Source organism: Astatotilapia calliptera, chromosome 22 (assembly GCF_964374335.1).
Source record: "Astatotilapia calliptera chromosome 22, fAstCal68.1, whole genome shotgun sequence".
Taxonomy (NCBI): Eukaryota; Metazoa; Chordata; class Actinopteri; order Cichliformes; family Cichlidae; genus Astatotilapia; species Astatotilapia calliptera.
This window is the reverse complement of record NC_137442.1, coordinates 30,106,454-30,127,229: the sequence shown is the minus strand read 5'-3', so window position 1 is coordinate 30,127,229 and position 20,776 is coordinate 30,106,454. Positions and strand designations below refer to the sequence as shown.

Below are 20,776 nucleotides of genomic sequence, written 5' to 3'. Positions count from 1 at the left end.
AGGGTCTGTTACTAACATCATTGTGACAGATACCACAGTACACCTTCAGGGCTGTAGTGGAGTCAATGCCGCAACAGGTCAGGGCTGTCTTGGCAGTAAAAGTGTGGCCAACACAATATAACCGATGGTCATACTGTTATGATTGATGTACAAGATGACATTAGCATTAATGAATAAATGCTTTCTGCCCCCCTTTAATGTCAAATGGATGGTTAGCAGGATTCTAAAATTTTGTTTATTTTTTTAACTTTGGTGATGGGATTTGTGAAACGATACCACAGAGAGAGACTGATGCAGAAAAGACTTGAATATGTTTGACTGATGATATTGCTGATCTTCCTGATACAGATCCAGAATCCAACGGTTGTCTGGGAGAGGCTCATGGTTGGCCTTATCCTACAGAGAGGTGACAGACTGGCACATCAAAAAGAAAAGTAACCCAGCCTTCTGTACTGCTGAATATTTGACTGCTACAGATAACATGGTTGACATCAATAAATCCATTGCTTTATGAAGGCAACACTGTAACCAAGGACTAGTTTCTCTTTGCGCTTTGAGGTACTAATATTAATAATTTAATCATCCTTTTCAACAGAAGGCTTCCTTTGAACAGCTGATAAGAAACATTGCCACTTCCCGGTGGCATTGGTGTTATTGTCTTAGCCTCATAGTGCCTGCACCTTCAAATCTGTTTACGTGGTTATTAAACATTGTGTTCAGCTCCATCTGTAGCAGGAGAATTTAGAATTTAGCCACCAAATTCCAAATAAATGAAAAAATAGCTTTGACTCAGCATTTCTCAGTGCAGTTTTACCTGCCAACTTAAATGCAACTCCTGTGCTGCATCGTGATAAGGACAGAAATCCTTTGAAAGGAAAAACAAAAATAATTTGCATTGTACACAGCTGGAATAATCCCCCAATTATGAGCACCATTTCAAGGCTCATTACTGGACAAATTGACATAGTAAGAAGGATATGTTTTTCTGTAAGAAGCTCAGCAGGGCTGCCTTTGCAAACTTCTGTTCGTCCTACAGAGACAATGCCGAAAACGGCCCCTGATGTTTTCCGAAAAGGAGCTGAAGATAAACTACAGTGCACGACAATGGACAAAAATATCCTGGGTATTAGTGAGTGCTGTATTTCTGGATCAACGGAAATTAGCAGAGGTGTGGGGATTTTGATTAATATTCTTAGTCCTTAATGACTCGGGACCAGAAAGCTATTGGCTGATAAAAGCTAGATAAGTCTTTGAGAGACCTGTCATCTGGATTTATAAAGATATCAGTCATTTGAGTTTAAGATGTAAGACCTCTTTGCATAAAAATGTTAAAGTGAGTCTTTAATTTATGACTAATTTATCTAAAAAGTCCAACAGATAACAGTGTCATTTATGTTTCTTTCAGTGTGGATCTTATTTTTACAGTAATTTACAATAATTCTTGGCAATAAGTCAAATCATATCTCGACTTATTGATCTTAAAAAACACACACACATACATATATATATAGTGAAAGTGTTGTTTTTTTAAAGTTTTGAAGGTTTAAATTGGTGTCAGAAAAATGTTCAAGATCAAAACAGAAGAACAGTAGGACAGTATCTATTGTGGGCCTTTGATTAGCATCACACAATGGAAGTTGGCACATGATGTTGACCCAGTTACAAGCAGCACATTTACACTAAAATAGTGTCCCTCATTATTTCTGGAACCCATTAAAAACTTTTCTGACCTGTTTTAAACGTTGGTTTCAGTCTGCAACTGATATATGACTTAAAGGTAATTTGAAGAGGACTCAAGGGCCAAATTCAATTTGATTGATCTAATTTCATTATGCAGCTCTTGCTATCATGTATCTATCTTATCAACTTAAACCAGGGATTACTGATTCTCGTGTTCATGCATCTTTTTTTCCTGGAAAACCATAAAAAAATGTTGAAAGGATTACATGAATGGAAACACATATGTCATGCAGTGCTTGTAGGGTAATGTTAATAATGGAGTTAGTTAGTCAAGCTGGCACTGCTGCATAAACTCAGAGACACCAGTGGGTTTCCAACAAAAGCAAAGAAAAGAGTCGCTGTAATTTTAACTAATCTAATGATGCTCTAAAATGAACTGTATGGAGTGGTGTATGTCATTTCTAAAATGATCATTCACAGTTTTCTAACAGATTGGGGCATTATCTGTGGTTGCTGTAATGGCTTACTAAAATCAGATTCATCGCTCCTTTTCATTCATTCATTGACTTTCATCGTTTTACAGCAAGGTTTGGACGACCTTTGATGTGAGTCTTGCTATTATGCTTTGCCCTGTATCATATTTGGAAATGCACTTGCATGACTCAAGATGTGAAAATCTACAATAATCCACATGAATGCCCCGAAGTCTGATGACAGGAAAGCTGAACCTTGGTCTGATCTTCTAGGAGACTTCCAGCTCGATGTGTGGGGGTATGTTCATCCATCACTCTTTTCTCAACTTTATTATGAACTTGATTTCCAAGTCAGCGGGTTTACATAAAGCAAACAAATATAATTAGCATGTTTTGGCAATTATGTTACGGTTTACACACTCTTTTATTCGTGGCATGATTTTTTTTAACCGTTTCTGCAACAAGGGCTTATTCCTACCTGACTGAAGAATCAGTGCCACCGGTCGTTTGCATCAGTGAGTCCACAGTAGAAGTCTGAAATGATCAAAGGCTCATCTCTCAATAGAACCCAATCTGACTCAAATTCTGTTGTGGAACCTTAAGAACTGTGAATAAAGAAATGATATTTCGTTATTCATAATTGTACTTTAATATTAAACATGCTAACTGAGATGTAGCTCTTCGTTTTTTGGAGTTTCTCTGGGCACTGCAGAGTCTGAGCTTCAGGTGGGTTGCTGGGACGTACTGGGGAGACTGGCAACTGTCTTCAGTGTTTTCCACTTGTGAGGAATACTTGTCACTGAAGAATGATGGACTTGTTTAGAAACATCCGTCAACACTGGAACCAATTCATACCAACATGGCGACCAGAGGCCATAGAAACACAATGAAGCAGCAAACAGACAAAGTGGTCACACTTACTGATGATCATTTGATCAAGTGCACCTAAGAATATGCGTTCTCACAGGACTGCTTAGATGCCTGTAAAAATGTTCTTTTTCACATCACTGTGGGGATACAATGGCTGTTGAAAATTAAACTAATAAAGAATAAAATTAATCAAATTCAATTCCAGTACTCCTGTCTGCTTTTCTACCAACATCTGCTATACAGAGAATGGATAGGCACATAAAGCGGACACTCCCGATTCTGGTAGCCCTTTAATTTATTCATCATGTTGTTATTTGTCAATGTGGGGCACCCTGCACCTTCACTGGTTATCATTTAAACCGCTTGTCTCAAAGATAAGAAAAGTTTAACTTAGATCCCACTTCACTTTGCAAGCCATTCATTCAGTCATTGTCGCTCATAGTCATGGAGTGTAATTGACTTTCTAATTCTCTGATCAACAAATTGCTGCTGGGAAGCAATTCAAAATAATGTAGTGTGTGGCTAACTTTAAATGTATATGATATTATAATTTTATTCATATATGATTTTTTTTATTCCAATGTATCTAATTATCAAACTGTTTTATAACTTGTTTTATTATGTTTCTTCTAAAGCATTTTACACCCCAATATGCAGAGCTGACAATTCTGTTAAGGTGGGATCCAACAGAAGGTCAGGTAAATGACTATCAAGCTTTCTTTCATTTTACTGTGTGAAAGACAGATATCATTATACTCAACTTGAGGCACTCTTTAAAGCCATCAGAGCTGCTCTCAGACGCAGTGTAGGCAGATCTGACCTCAGCTGTCAGTCAGACCAAAGTGCGTCACCAGTTTTGTAGTTTGTCAATCGTGTTCAAGACACGGTTAGGACAAAGATACAAGAATAAAATCAGCTTCAGCAGAAGTAAGAGCTGAGATAACTACAAGTGGGAGCAGCTGTCATCAGCTGTCTCATGAGCAAAGAAAGCATTTTTCCATTTTGTTCAATCTTTAGGTTACGTCTGGAGGAAAGATCTAAAGTCTCATTTGCATTTCTAGACTAAACAGCAGTTTTGTCTGCTTATACAAATTTCTTCAAGTCAGAGAATGGTGCATATAATTTAATTTTTGCTTGATAATTAAAATTAAAAGATTAAAACTGATAAAACAAGTTTTAAAAAAGGAGACTTTTCCATTTTGTATGATGGATTGTGCAGAAAAAGTAGAACTGGGCTGAAAGATCTATTGCTTTATCACCTATTCAGGTTGTAAATCGTGTTTTTAAAAAGTAACTAAGTAATTAATTACTTTTGAAAATAAGTAATCAGTAAAGTAACGGGATTACTTTTTTGGGGAAGTAATCAGTAATTAGTTACTGATTACTTTTTTCAAGTAACTTGACCAACACTGCTGATTAGTACTGTATGTGCCACAGTGGTTGTGAAACACTGCTGTAAATGGTATTTATTAAAGTGAAAGGCAACAATATGACTCAGAGCCAGCTGTTACACCTGAACTGTGCTGAAAGTTTCTTCCTGTGAAAAGGGAGCCTTTCCTTCCCACTGTCACCAAGTGCTCATTGTGGAGTTCTTCTCTGTATCATTGTAGGGTTTACCTTACAATATAAAGCACCTTAAGGTGACTGTTGTTGTGATTTGATACTTAAGTTCGAAATGTAAAAATAACAACAAAAACCAACACAAAACTATATACATACATTAAAACTGAATTTAACTATTTATACATTTAATTATTTCTCTTTCTTCATTTCTGTTTCTTTCTTTTTTTATCACTGATGACAACTGTCCAAATGTTACAGCACCCTGGAGTTACCATAAAAATGTTTGCTGCCTTAAAAATGTGTTGATCTGGCCACACACCAGGCAGGAAACATAACATGATTTTGTGTTTGCAGGTTGTCAACATTTATATTCAAAGAAAGGTCACACTTCTTGTATCCACAGCCATAAAGCCGGATTCTACAAAAAAGGCTTTTGTGATGCAATTTGGCAGTTAAGGTAAGTTCCTCTCTGCAGGAAGGAGGTTTTGGGACCATGTAGTCTAAATTGAAGCTACAAAATAAGCCTAATTTACATTCAAATGTGGACATCAAAGCACTGCTGAGCACTATAGCTCTGTATATTCACAGCAGAGGATGATTTGCGCACGGGGAGGAAAAGGGCCTCCATTTACTGCTGTTTGCTTTGGCTTTTAAAGCAGCCGACGATCAGCCGTTCCAGGAAAGAAACACATCAAGCACCATAACAGATCTGGCAGAGTTGCGCTTTTAATAGACTTTATGACCGTGATTTATCCTGCTGTGTCCTGTGCAATCAACATCACACCTGAACACCCATTACTCTGACTGAATGACAAGATGATAGAGTAATATCACAGGTGTGTTTCTTTTTCTGGCCATAAAGCCCCAGACATCACCGTGCCCTGACAAACACAGCACAGAAGGAAATGTTATGTATTTGCCATCCATAGATGATTATTTCGGTCTTTGTTTCCCTCCTGCATCTAGAATTGCAAACTGATGACTTGCGCTGTTTGTAGACTCCAGTAATGAGGCTGTTTGCGTCTTTGTAGTAGGAAAGAAAACAGAAGCAGAGGTTCTTTTCAGGTTGCATAAACCCAAGCAGCAAGATGGAATGAAGGCTAATTCTGTTGGTTATTTTTAACCAACAGACCATTAACCGAGTGGCATCTCCTGGTGGGAGTCTATTGCTGTCATACACAATATAATTCCAATGTTTAAAACCCAACTAGGAGCAGACGGCAAAGGGCCAACAGACTTCATCCCGAGTATGATTACGATGTCGGAAAGCTCCCGGCCCAGACGGTGTGTCTCCTGCCACCCTCAGACACTGTGCAAACGAGCTGGCCCCAGTGTTTTCTGGCATCTTCAACTCCTCACTGCAGGCATGTCATGTGCCTGCCTGCTTCAAGTCCTCTACCATAATCCCTGTCCCCAAGAAACCTAGGATCACTGGACTAAATGACTACAGACCCGTGGCTCTGACATCTGTGGTCATGAAGTCATTTGAGCGCCTAGTTCTCTCCCATCTCAAGACCCTCACGGCCCCCCTCCTGGACCCCCTGCAGTTTGCATATAGAGCCAACAGGTCTGTAGACGACGCCATCAACATGGCCCTACACTTCATCCTGCAGCATCTGGACTCCCCAGGAACCTACGCCAGGATCCTGTTTGTGGACTTCAGCTCTGCCTTCAACACCATCCTTCCAGACCATCTCCGAGGCAAGCTTTCCCAGATGAATGTGCCTGATCCCATCTGCCGGTGGATCACTGACTTCCTGACGGACAGGAAGCAGCACGTGAGGCTGGGAAAGAATGTCTCGGACTCCCGGACCATCAGCACCGGCTCCCCTCAGGGCTGTGTTCTTTCTCCTCTGCTCTTCTCCCTGTACACCAACTGCTGCACCTCCACCCACCAGTCTGTCAAGCTAATCAAGTTCGCAGATGACACCACCGTCATTGGGCTCATCTCTGACGGGGATGAGTCTGCCTACAGGAGGGAGGTTGAACGTCTGGTGTCTTGGTGCAGCCACAACAACCTGGTGCTGAATGCCCAGAAGACAGTGGAGATTATTGTGGACTTCAGGAAGCACACAGCCCCACTCCCCCCCATCATCCTGACTGACACCCCCATCACCTCTGTGGACTCATTCCGCTTCCTGGGTACCACCATCACCCAGGACCTGAAGTGGGAGCCCACCATCACCTCCGTCATCAAGAAAGCCCAGCAGAGGATGTACTTCCTGAGGCAGCTGAAGAAATTCAACCTGCCAACACGGACGATGATGCAATTCTACACTGCAATCATCGAGTCCATCCTCACCTCCTCCATCACCGTGTGGTACGTTGGAGCCACTATCAGGGACAAACAGAGACTGCAGCGTGTTGTGCGCTCTGCTGAGAAGGTGATTGGCTGCAGACTCCCATCTCTGCAGGACCTGTACACCTCCAGGACTCTGCGGCGTGCAGCCCGGATCTCAGCTGACCCTTCTCACCCTGGACACAGTCTGTTTGACCTGCTCCCCTCAGGCAGGAGGCTCCGGTCCATTCGCACCAGAACCTCTCGCCATAAGAACAGTTTCTTCCCCTCTGCTGTTGGACACATGAACAATAACCATAGGACTGTTCCCACCACTAACACATGACCCTACGCTGTGTCACTGCATCATTTCATGTCTGGCACTGATCACCACCTGCACTCATGTATATATCTTTCTACGTAGCATTCATAATTCTTACTCTCATGTATATATGTCTGGCACTGATCACCACCTGCACTCATGTATATATCTTTCTACGTAGCACTCATAATTCTTATTCTCATGTATATATCTCATGTATATCTCATGCACATATCTTTCTTTCTACATAGCACTTTAATTCTTATTGTCTGCACTGAAGCACCGCAGCAATTTCCTAATGTTGTAAACCTCAACATCTGGCAATAAACCCATTCTGATTCTGATTCTGATTCTGATTAAAGGTGGTTAAGTTCAAAATGTAAAAATATATCATCCCAGAACAAAAACCAACACAAAACTACTGTGTTCTTTAGAAACGGCTTTATTAAAAGAAAGTATCTTTTCTCTCTAGGTTAAGTTGGAAATAAAGACTTTACATGTCAACTGTTCTTTCTGTTGAAAGTCACCATCAAATCCACACCAAGTATGGCTGTCAATCACTGTCACAGTTTTGGGGCATAAAAGGTGAAACAAAGTAAAATGTAAAACTTTTACTAAACAGAGACTCAAACAGACACCAGCCGTCCTGCCTTAGGACAGTAATTTTATTGAATTAGCTGAAATGCAAAATATGTCAACACAAGAATCTTGCCAAAGGCATGGCTTTCTCCAAGGTCCTTATGTCACGCTATTGTTTTTTGTTTGTCAGAATTGTCACCCCCAATACCATGTAAGTGATAACACAGCCTCATTAGTTTAAAAAAAAAAATCACAAATGTGACCACAGCACACAGGAATGTCCTGCAAATTCATAAAAACACCATTTAACACCAGTCAGTGTGGGTGGTATATAACAGCAGAGCAATGTTTAATGGGCAGCAACAAGCTAATGCTGATTCCCATTAGATAACTAATACCCCCAGTAATGAAAGATTAAAATGTTTTCACCGCTGAGTCGATGTATCCATAGATTTTGTGGTAAATTCTCAATTTGCTTGTTTGTCTAAAAGTATGGTATTTATATGTTGTTGTTGTTGTTTTAAAGGGCTGTCTCTCAAGCCTGGGCTATTTGACTTTTTTGAATGGGTTCATGCGAATATCGCTACAATAGTGCACTAATTACTCGGATGGCAAAATTAAAAATAAAAAATACAATTGTGTGAAACTCTTCACACTCTATCATGGGGTGCCATCTAAGACAGTAGAAAGCAAGGGACTGTCAAAAAACGTATGGTGCATTGTCAGTGGTGGACAACTCCAGGCCTTGAGGGCCGGTATCCTGCAGGTTTTAGATATCACCCTGGGTCAACACACCTGAATCACCCGATTAGTTCATTACCAGGCCTCCAGAGAACTTCAAGACCTGTTGAGGAGGTAATTTAGCCATTTGAATCAGCTGTGTTGGATCAAGGACACATCTAGAGAATGCCAATGGTAGCTAGCAACCTAGCTAATTGTAGCATTTTTCTTTAATGTTAGTTATATCTTGTAGAGTCTTCTTCTTTGTAGGATGAACTATTTTAATGTTCTCTTTTGAATCTAAGAGGAGTTGAAAATGTTAGCCAAATACAGCAGCTAGCTTGACTACTACAGTCGGCTAATGTGGTTATTGTGTATGCTAATCCTGCAACAGTACTACAAGAATGTGTACTAGCATCTGGAAAGAAACTACAATAGTAACTAACTTTGCTTTTTATACCACTTACAGTTAAATGAATAGCTCACATTTTGGGAAATATCTTAAGAGTTAAAGATGTCATGTATCCCAGACAGCTTAGTGTTCCCCCAACCCCCGAAAAAACAGATAAAATCTATTGTTTTAATGAAACACAACATCTTCATTTCTTAATAAGTGACCTTTATTTTCATTACTGATAACCTGACAATTATTTTCATGACTAATCGATCAGCAGTTTTTTCAACATAATATCAACACAGAAAAATGGCTGTCAAAAGACTGAGGTATTTTTTTTTCCTTTTGCCTTACTACAGTTGACCAAATATTTACCATCATACATGAGAAAGAAAGAGTAAAATCTTCACACTGGGAAAGCAAAAACTGGCAAAGGTTTTGCATTTTTGCATAAAAAGGAGAATAAAACAAATATTTTATTATCAAATTATTTGTCACTTAGCCATCCCCACTTAGCCAGCTACAGGTGGTCACCTCTCGACAAGAAATATTTCCCAAAATATCAGACTAGTCCATCAAATCACAGAATGCTGAGCTACAAATGAAATCAGATTAAAAACCCAAACTAGATAAGGGAATTCAGATTTTGTTTCTTTTGTCAATTGGTGATTGGCTCCAGTGGGAGATAAGTAAAAGGAAGGTATCCATTCTAACAAAAAGATCAACAATTAAGGTAGCAGATGAAGGAAATGTGAGCCATATTAAAAACAAAGTTGGGATCACTTCATGGTTATAGAGCACAAAAGACTCAATAGTTGATCTCATTGTCGCAAATGTACCAAATGTACAAACACAACGAAGAGGAAGAAACAAGCTGTGGAAACACATTCATATGTCTAGATCTGCTGGTTGCATTCATAACACAAAGAAACTGTCAAAGAGGCCAAAAATAAAAATAAAAGTGGAAGTCAAGAGTAAAATATTTAGCTGCAGGCCTTAGTAAAACTATCTCAAACTCTTTGGCATGTACAATCAGCAAAATTTACATGTTATGATTTCACTCATTTGTTTCTCAACAATATAAAAATCGAAATAGAAAAACAAAATGTATCAAATTTCACATGTCCTACAGATTTTTTATGTTACAATAAAATGTTAACATCAAAGGGTTTTTTTGTTGCATTTTGTTATTTTTGCCAAAAAGGTTACACATCAATGCTACAAAAATCTAAGTCTTTATTTTTGTCTTGATTTTTGTACAACACATCCTTTCTGTACAGGATAATCTTTTTTTGTCTTCTTTATTTTCTATTACAACACTCATACATCCTAATTACACACAGATCCCAAGCAGAAAAATAATTGTTTAGGTACCATTTTTATGGGAGACTGGGGTTTTATTTTTATTGTCTTTGAGCCCCTTAATTTCATCATCACATAAAGTCATTTAGCTCTGCCTCCAAGGCGGCGGCCATCTCATCTTCCTCCGAGTTACTGCCTTCTTCTTCCTCGTTAGAGTCTTTGGAAGATTCATCGACAAATTTCTCCTCTTCTTTCTTGTCTTCTGTGTTGTTGCTGTCGACATTGTCTTCCTCCTTATCTTCCTCGTGCTTACGTTTCTGGCCCCTAAAGAAATGACACAGGATTATTTATGAGAACTTATAAAGCCTGATATTTATGAGATCCTGAGGAATATTTTCAGTTCGCACTATTAAAACATTCAATAAGATTTAAAGGTGCTTAATTTTGTTAAGTTTGTCAGAACAATGCTAGCATTTTACCTATTTCCTGCCTTTGTGCTAGGCTAGTTAGCTGTGGCTTCATACTTTGCAAAAACACATGAAAGCGATGTCACTTAGCAAAAAAAGAGCATTTAATTAAAAAAAAAAACAACTTTGAAACATCATGAACGGAAAAAGTGCCTGCTTTTAAATTCTTAGCCAACTATCCAAATAATCTTTAGTTTCAGTCCTATTTTGAATATAGTAATCTCTTCCAAGATGAAAATGACAGCTGGATAAACAGATTTAATCTCTTTCAACATGTTCAAAACATGAAAGAATGACATTCTCCCATCTATTAAACTGCTAGGACCTTCTCAGTCCCCATATCGCACCTATTCCCCTCTACAGCAGATTATGGACTAATTTCTTGGACATCATGAATAACCATCACCCTAGCTTACATTAATCTGCATATCTTCATACCAAAATGAGCCTAATGAGTATGTGCAGATTAATGTATCAATTAATAAATGTCACATTTGCTACTATAGGTAGTCCACCCCATGACAAATGCTATGATTTGCTCGTGATACCAGTCCTCATTTAGCCCGATAATCTGTTTTTAGTCTACAAATCTCACACCCATCACTAGACAGTTGTTAAATTCATATATCTTATGCACAGCCTTCTCAATAGAAACTAAAACATACAGTGAATCCACCTTAAATGTTCTATACTGATGGTATATTTGAAGCATCTGTGTAGGTATTGTTGAAGCTGGAGGAAAGCACACATAGCTGAAGAATTCTTTGATATTACTGTGAACATGCCATCCCTCTTTTCACTCCACTCCAGTTTCTCCATGGCATCCTCAGTAGAATGGCTTATTAGCATGATGCTAATGAGGTGTGTAGGTGTTTTGTATGGTCATTGAGAAGGTCTGACACCGGCTCTGACAAGAGGACCCATCTCATTAGACCGCACTGTGTCAGACAGCCTCGCTAGCCTCCCACGGCAGTGGGGATCTGCCTTTGTGTTCATTAAAGGTCAGATGTCGGCTTACATCTGTGGAGAGGTTTCGTGACATGACGGTTTACAGCGGACCCCTGCAGACGGTGTCTGTGAGCAAAAGGGCTGCGCTTGTGTTACAACAAACGAGCTCAGAACCCCTGAACTAACAAGAAGTTTAATCTCCAGAGCCAGAAGTTGGAACCTCAGCGGTGAGAGGGTAATGTGAGGCTGAGCTGTGAGGGCAAGAGTGGATATGAGGAACTAATTATTATTTATCTGGAGACAACGGAGAAGAAAAGCCAATCCATCAATGTACTGTATCACGCTGCCTGAGCACGCCCATCACGCTATATGGGCCCGTTTATCAGGATGTGTGTATCACATGAATATTTCCATACCCACATCCACACCGAAGAATGGTGATTCTTTCCAAATATTAACAATGGGGACAGCAGGGGGCGGGAGGGGAATGGCTTCCCCCATTGCTTTCTGCTCTGCATCATTACATCCAATCTAAATCCTCAGCTATTAATCCAACCACCCACAGACACACACGCTACTTACTCCCACGAAACTCATTCAAGTCACCTCCCAAGCAGGCTTCAGCAGCTATCCATTTTAAAAAATCTTTTTCACCTTCTGTTAAATGACATGGCTACAAAGGGAGAAGCTGCCGTTCACTAGTTTATTTACTAGTTAGTAACAGGCTGCAGAATAAGCCATCTACAGCTTCTTTCTTTCATTTAGATATTAAACGGTCATAGCTGAGGGTGTACAGTCCTGGTGCATGTACACCCTCTCTCTGCTCTGGATCAGGATGTAATAGAAATAAGCTAGTCCTTATTAGATATCAGCAACAACCTCAAAGAAGCTGCTGCCTGCTATGCATAGGTTATATGACCATTTCCAAACAAATCCACAGTTAAAGATTATTCACGCATATAAAACGTTCAAGACATTTGCCAGTTTTCCCAGGAGTGGACGTCCCAGCAAGTTTCTCCCCCACAGTCAGATCATTCAAAGCATGGGAAGCGCTACTAAACGACACCTGTGGTGAGGGGTGCTAGTGTCAGCGGAGCAGTCAAAAAACGGCAACATAGAGTTCATTTTTATTGGGTTCACTGGTCTGATTAAAGTTTTGTAGGAGAGGACAGCAAAAAATGAAAAAGTTCAGAAGCAGTAGGTAGTCTTCTACCCAACAGACTGTATATAAAAAGTCAAGACACCATAACAATGGCTGATCTCGATTTTAAAGCCTTAAGCACTTAGACCATGACCATCTTATTGTTTGAAAACAGGTATGTTGAGCCAGGAGAGAATCTGAAGATGAAATAGAAGAAACTGAACAGATGAAATGAGCAAATGAGACTGCAGAGTCATCAGCAAAGAGTTCATAGAGCAGAGGAGCCAAAGGTCATTCACCTGTAGACTCTTTACAATGAAACTTCTTTTTGCAAATACAAAATTTGCCCCCTATTGGCCATCATACAGAATGCAGGTTTAAGGCCCCAACCTCTAGGTTCACTGGGTTTCACTTTTATTCAGTCAGCACATTCACCAAGAGACATGCATGCTGTGGACTTTGTGCACAACTGGGGGTTTGTATATATGGATACTGAGCAACATGGACATAAATATTTATTATTAGCCTTCAAGCGGGAGTAGAAATTGATTTATAAATAAAGTATAGGGTTGTGAACAAAACAAAACAGACTCTTTTTATTTTTGTTTTGATGGCTATACAAGATGACCAAACTGAAAAACCCCAACCCCCAAACAACAACAAAAAAAAACAAAAACACGAGGGATTAAAGCTGGAAGTGTTCACAATCTGCATATCATATTATTTTTAATAAGAAATGTCTAAATTACTTGCAGCTGCCTGTGCTACGCCTCGGTCTCCTAGTAGATATACCTATGGTATGAATTTGAAAATCCTACCTGACAATTTTGTTTAGTTATTGCATTCACAAGACTTTTAAAACACTTGATCTCTGATCTTGGAGTCAAAGTCACTGGGATTTAAACTTGTGTGAGATTTTTAATAGCAGATACATGTGTGCCATGAATGTGACAATCTTGCATCACCTTGCTGGAAAGTTACTGTATTCACAAACTTGGGTATCTATGCTGCCAGGGGGTGATGACAGTACCCTATCAGTCTTTTTGAATGATAAAACTATACAGAAGCTCAAAAATATGATGGATTTATGATCTAATCCAGCTTGCTTCATGTAACACTCACAGAGTTTAGACACATTCGTTACATGGAGTACTATAAAGCAATCATTACTAACTCACGTATGCAAAGCCCTGAGGAGTTTTGGTGAATGTGCTCCTCAGACTCTCAGTAAAGTCCAATATTTCACTCTCTCTTAAATGAATACAGTTCCATCGTTTTAAATGGCTCCACAGGAAACCCTAGAGCTGAGTCAGATACTAAAGGGGAGGAAACAAACCAAATGGGGACAGATGAAAGTGAAAAAGGCAGCCTGTTCCCTAGACAAAATAAAAAGATAAGACTGCTCGGTAATATAAAGCTTCCTCATTATTTTCAGTTGTATAACTGATACAGTGCAAGTGTTGAGATAATAGGATCTCTTAATGCACTTCTTTCATTTAAATTTCCTCATTACTGGATCTCTTATTGGCTAGTAAATTTGACGCTGTAGCTGTGAAGGCCAATCTGCCATAAAAACTTCAGGAGGAAGTTGCTAACAATGTACTTTAAAGTGTTAGCGAGGCACTTTTGACTTCTTCTTCAGCATGAGAGGATTTACCACTGTACACAAATGCTGGCTTGTCAAATAGCTGCAAATTATCAACAGCTAAATGAATTGGGCCCTAAGCCCAGAGAGTGTGCTTGAAATCAAACTGCTGTTGATAGCACAAGAAGTAGAATGGGGCTGACCTTCCAGGTGGTAATCCGCAGGCACAGTTCCTGCTAGTTATGAAAAAGAACTCAATTTTGTGTATCTAGCACCAGCTCACAACAACAGTCAGGGTGCTTTAGATCAGCGGTCCCCAACCCATGGACCGGTACCGGTCCGTGAGTCGTTTGGTACCGTGCCGCGAGAGTTGAGGCTTGAGTGTATGGTTTTCAGCGGTATTTTTGATCGTTTTTATTGTTAACTCAGTTTCCCTAGGTCTTTTCCCTTGTGTTATGAATAAATCTTCTTTTTTTGGTACCGGTACTGGTTTGATTTTAGTTGTATTTATTCGCACCTTAAAGGCCAGTCTGTGAAAATAGTGTCGGTCCATGGCGCAAAAGGTTGGGGACCGCTACTTTAGATGTTAAGGTAGAAACCCAACAACACTGGAGCATTTGGCAATTTGGGACAATGAACTCCCTTTAAAGCCAAAGCACCAGACTCAGGAAGGAACAGTCATCAGTTGTGACTGGCTGGTGGAACAAGAAGAAAGAGCCAATAAAAAAAACAGAACACAAGGAAACCATGGAAACCAGAGCAAAACACCACGTCCACTAGCACCTGATCCAGCTGTAACTAAGTTTTACCAAAAAGGACAATTTGAAGCCTAGTCTTAGAGGATGTCCGAGTCCTGAACCCCAACAGAAGCTTATTCCCCAGGAGAGAGTAAATAAAGTCAAACGCAATTCTGAAGCCAATGAAGAGAAGCCAGTTGGGCTGGTATTACCCAAATGATAAAAGGCATTGCTAAAGATTTATTATATTATATTATATAAGAGGATTAAAGATATATCCCAGTAAAAACCAATGTAAAAAAGCATGTGGTTATACAATGTGTTTCTGAGAACTATGCAACTGTTTGGAATTCTCACATTCATGGCTTCCAGGTGGTTTTGGAAATTAAAATGATATTGTGTTCCTCAAAAAAATACCAGAAACGTCAGTTATGAGGGTGCAAAAGGCGATAACATGCTTGTTATTAGAGACACAGATGTTCCGGTCATTACTCTGAGGTTTTATTATGTGTGTGTACTATGGGAGTATAATTGCATGAGGACATACTACAGAGCGCCTGCTAGCGAACAAATAGCCTGCAGCTACAAAGCCTAAACACATCATTAGAGCCACCAGTGATACAAAATAACAAATAAAAGTTAGGAGAAATGCATCTGCCCCAAGTTGACATACATTTTTATAAAACTGCGTTCTTCAATCCAGGCAGCACGAATGGTGCCCAGGGGAGCATTCAAAGGAGCTGCACTGGGAATGACTTCACAGAAAGGGCACGGTAACCATCCCGCTGATAGAAAAGTAAGCTCTTATTTAAGGCCGGGGCGCCGAACACCACCCAAGGCATCCTGATCTAGGACTGTTGAGGAGACGCAGTGAGAAATCACTTCAAACACTTCTGACAGCTCTGCTAACAGCAAGGAGGAAGGAAGGGTTGGTTGGAGGGGAAAGATGGAGCAGAAAGGCAAATGGAGCAAATGCAGTGGGGAAGAGGAGGAAACAGAGCACAGAAGACATAAGAGGGAGGTAATGAACTGAATAATGAACTAAACTTTGAGGGGCTCAGACCAAATCTTGTTGATTTCTTGGGGGGTTGATTTCTTACTTTCTACAGTTTGTTAAGCTAATTCCAAGATAACTTTTTCAAAACAGAGGATGGAAATCAAAATCAGATTTCCTTTCACACTTCATCCAACACTTTTTCTATCCATAACGGCCGTTTTGGCACAATGTCAACTACTCCCAATGTATTTAGCCAGCTAGAATTTATTTTTAACCATAATCCATATAATTTACAGTGGATATGTCAAGCACAGATGCTTACACAGATACATGCATGTATTCAGAAGCTCCATATGCAGAGAAATGATAAGCAGTCTATTTAAAATGACTGTTTTTCTGCTGACTTTATCTTCTCAGTGTATAAGGGAAGCTTGTCAGTTTTGCTTAGCTATGCTTCAAACACAATAGGGGCTTTCAGCAGCGTTCAAACCAAACAACAGACACAATGACAGTTAAACAACAAACAGTCACACAAGTCCCTTTTTGAAGCCACATGCTTTTAAGCCCCACTTTTCAACAAAGCTCACTTTCTGCACTGTTCTGTTCAGTAAGGTCAGGAGAAAAGTCAAGACGAAGACACTCAATTCATAACAAAGTACAACAGTAGTTGCCTGAAGGTGCTTTATACTGTAAGATAAAGAACCTACAATAATACAGAGAAACCGCAACTATCAAACAACCACCTATGGGCAAGCACTTGGCGTGAGTGGGAAGGAAAAACTCCCTTTTAACAGGAAGAAACCTGAGGAACCAGGCTCAGGGAGGGTCGGGCATTTGCCGCGACTGGTTGGAGGTGAGGGGAACCAGACAGGACCAAAGCCGTGGAAGAGAACCACAGATTAACAATAACATTAACAATTAAATACTGCTTGTGTAGTTAAAATCCATTTGATCCATTTGAAACCATTACACTAGCAAAAACCTGCCCTGCTGTGCTTTTTCAAATTCTACACTCTGTATTTTGTGGTGACTCAAACAAATTACAATATAATTATTTTACCGGCCAACCATTTTGACAAAATCTGCACGTCTTGCAGATCCCAAAACAGAAAAGCTTGTGGCAGGAAAACTGCAATACCAAAATGAATGTACGGCACATCTTGTGGATAGCGGCATCTTCAAATTTGCAAAACAAACCCCTAGATGAACTGCTGTTAACATGGGTAGTGTTAATCATTTAAAGATATAACTGGTACAGCCTTCCTATAGTTTTTAGTTTTTCTCTACTTTTCCTCTAAGACCTTTTTCTCCTTTAAAACAGTTCACCAGACGATAGGCATCTCCAAGCCAAGGCTGTGACAAAGGTGTGACGCAGCATGTCAACTGTGTGATTCCCTGTCAGTATCATTTATATCTTCCCCTGTCACCAATGTCTACATCAAACCACCCCCATCTCTGGCTAAGCCACAGGCTGCAGAATCACATTAAAGCCCCCCGGCATCTTATCATATGACTTCTGTTTTTTTTAAATTTCATTTCTGAGCGCTTACTTGTAGCATTAGCTTTGACGAGGCAGCAGGGATCATTTCTCAGGAGTTTCAGATGGATTTGGACCAGGATACGTTAGTTTTTACCTAAAAACACACTAGGGGATTAGTGAAACATCAATACTGATGAAGGGAGAAGACTCTGGTTCAATACTGCAACAAAAAACATCCATTACATACCCCAAAATCTTTGAGATAGGGCAGAAAAGTCTTAAAACACCAACACTTTGGACTGGTTCCAACATTGCTTAATTCATTTTTAAGCTTGCAATGTCCCCACTCATAAAATATTTGAGCTGTGTCTTTGCTTTGGGGCTTTCCGTCTCTATACTCTACCAGAGCTGTGCTAACATCACTGTTGACCCTGCTATATCTCTTATGTTGTATCATCCCCTCCCCCTCCAAAAATAAAAATTAAAGACTGTTCGAGTTAGCGAACAGTGACAGGTGACACATGACTGCGAGGTTACAGGGATATTCAATATAGTTGAGTGAAAAATGGAATGAGTCTACTCAACGCAGAACTTTGCAGATGTGCTTCGGGTGGTACATAAACCTCTAATCCCATCAGTGTGATACCGAATAATCAATGGATATCGGGGAAAAGGGCACGCTTCACATCATTCCTTTGTTTCCTCTTTCTTCAGGGACTGAGTCAGCAGACTGAACATGCGAATGCTTAGTCCAGTCACTTGGAAAAGAGCAAAGTTAATATTTAATCTTTATACATGGGAGGTGCCAAGGGTCCAGTCACAACAAGAATAAGTGTGTCTGGTACAGAAAAGATGTCGGAGCTCATACAGAGAGTCTGAGGCAATTATGACGCTGATTTATGGCTTTAACACCGAGATCAGCTCCACTTGGAAACAGAACACCTGCTGAGAAATAAACCTCGGATGGATGTCGTTTGATTGGACATGAAACAGAATTTAAACTACTTATCTAAGACCTGAAGTAAGAAAGGGCTTTTAATGTCTATAACACAGCAGCCTAAGTAAGGTTTACATTATTGAGCCTAATTAAAAACAAAGTATACTGGGAACTTCGTGTTCAGACAAAATCTAAGAGTGGAATTTATTTATTTTGAATATTTATATGAAGACTTTTATAATAAATCTACATTACAGCTTAAAAATCAGGACTATTTTTGATATTCCACAAACCCCCAACAACTTCAGTCCATGCTGTGGGTGGAGATTGCTAAGGACTTTCTCATCTCAAAGCATTTTTTTTCCTTAACAGACTAACTACCCCAGTGTTGGAATCTGGCTCCTGATGAGGTACTTTTCACACCTCTATTGTTGGCAGTTGCCTACTGACTAACAGCTCGTCTAATTATCAATATTGAGCCCTAAGTAGAGACCATAATCATGGTCTTCAATCAGTGGTGATTACACCAGGACACTCTTTGTGTTTTCGCTAAGCTGTGAAAATAGGAAAAAGCTTTAGATTCAAATTTGTGACGTTTGCAGTAAGACGACATTAGCACAGTGTCAAAAAACCAAACAAACAGAGCTTCCTATTTTGTGCGCTGAATGTGAATCAAGTTTTGTGAAAATGCAATGATGCAGAGTCACAGCGTTCAGTGAAATGCCAGTCGCTGGGATGGAAAATAATGAGTCTGTCCCAATGATGGCTTCATGCCATCATTGCACTGTGAGACAGTTCTATCTCACAGTACAAACCCAATCCCAGAAACGTTAGGGTGCTGGGTAAAAGTAAATAAGAACAATGCAGTGACTTGCAAATTTCATAGACCCATATTTTATTCAAAACAGAACATACAAAAGATAACACGTTTAAGCTGAGACATTTTACTATTTTATGAAAAATATTATCTTATTTTGAATTTGATAAGAGCAACATGTTTATACAGGGCCATGTTTACCACTGGGTAGCATCACCTCTTCTTTAACAACAGTCCATAAACTTCTGGGAAGTGAGGAGACCAGCTGCTGGACTTTTGAGAGAGGGAACTTATCCCATTTTTGTCTGATATACAATTCAAGTGAATTTGAACTACATCTACAAAAAACGTTGCCATTCTAGTCATGAATATCCAGGCCAGGGAGTTAAAGTCACCTTTGCTCTTTCCAAAGACCCTTAAAACAAACAGCTTAAAAAAGTGTTGCCTACAAAGCAGGTTTATTGTGGGTATAATGGCAATCATAACCTAAAGTAAAAGCAGGTCAGGGTGGCTGAACAAAGCTGCGACCCATACCCCCTTTTACATGAATCACTGTCTGTCCAATTTCCAACAGTTAGCAGATATTAAGTGGTGACTAAAGTACACGAGTGAAGCCTCAGGAGTTTTTCAAAATCCACTCCCCCCCCCCCCCCCCCCCCCACACACACACACACCGCAAACATGTGTTGAGGACATGTAGCTTATGCATGACTGTATGGCTTATGATAAACAGTGGCTATTGACAGACCAACCTTTTCCTGAGATCCATCTCTCTACTTCAGATCAATGTGTAGTAAGATAATAAATAGAAAAACTGTGTGCGTCACCAGTTTGTAGGACAAAACTGGCTCAGATTACTTGCAGTTTCGGTTTTCCTTCTCGTGCATTTCTCCTTCCTCCCACTTTCCTATCTGTGAAAAGCCTGAATAAGCATTCGTTTTCCTCATGGTCTTCCGCCCCCTCTCGCACTGCTGAACTGTGCGCACAGGGATCACTACCCTGTTTTCCTTCCGCTTTGCTGAGGTTCGGCTTATTTACAAGAGACATGCAAGTTAAGGTGGACTGCTGCCGCCGTCTTTTAAACCCTGTGTCACTCATAATCCTTCTTTACTGCATGTGACAACTTCCAAAGCACCGTTGGGATTAAGGCTTGAGGTTTCAGTGTCAGACTAACAAGAAGGCTGTGTGTCAACTGACAAAATGTCCCATGGGATAGATTGATCCATTCAGAGAGCCAAGACGAGGCCTAAAGCTCCAGTTGCTCACACACTTCAGTAACCACTACATAACTAAAATTTTCATTTTCAATTCACTATTGGTGTTACCATCAGAGAATACACATTTTTCCTAGCTACAAGTGGTTGCAGGTAGAGCAGGGCGATATGGCCAAAAATATTTATCACGATATATATTTGAAAATTTGCGATAACGATATAACTGACGATATAATTGATGCGAGACAAAATACAGTTGTATTTTGTAGTAA

At 39.9% G+C, this 20,776-nt stretch overlaps 1 protein-coding gene across 4 annotated transcripts in view; it reads right to left on the bottom strand.

The window, feature by feature from the left end:
- Window positions 1–9,083: 9,083 nt before the first annotated feature.
- Window positions 9,084–20,776, bottom strand: part of ctdp1 (CTD (carboxy-terminal domain, RNA polymerase II, polypeptide A) phosphatase, subunit 1) — a 94,007-nt gene continuing 82,314 nt past the window's right edge. For 2 of the 4 annotated variants that reach the window (XM_026155959.2, XM_026155960.2), the window contains exon 13: window positions 9,084–10,505. In XM_026155959.2, coding sequence (XP_026011744.2) covers window positions 10,313–10,505 — 193 coding nt within the window. In that variant the 3' untranslated portion in view covers window positions 9,084–10,312. The remainder of the gene's footprint in view (window positions 10,506–20,776) is intronic. The other 2 variants (XM_026155961.2, XR_013904739.1) reach the window with 2 other exon arrangements.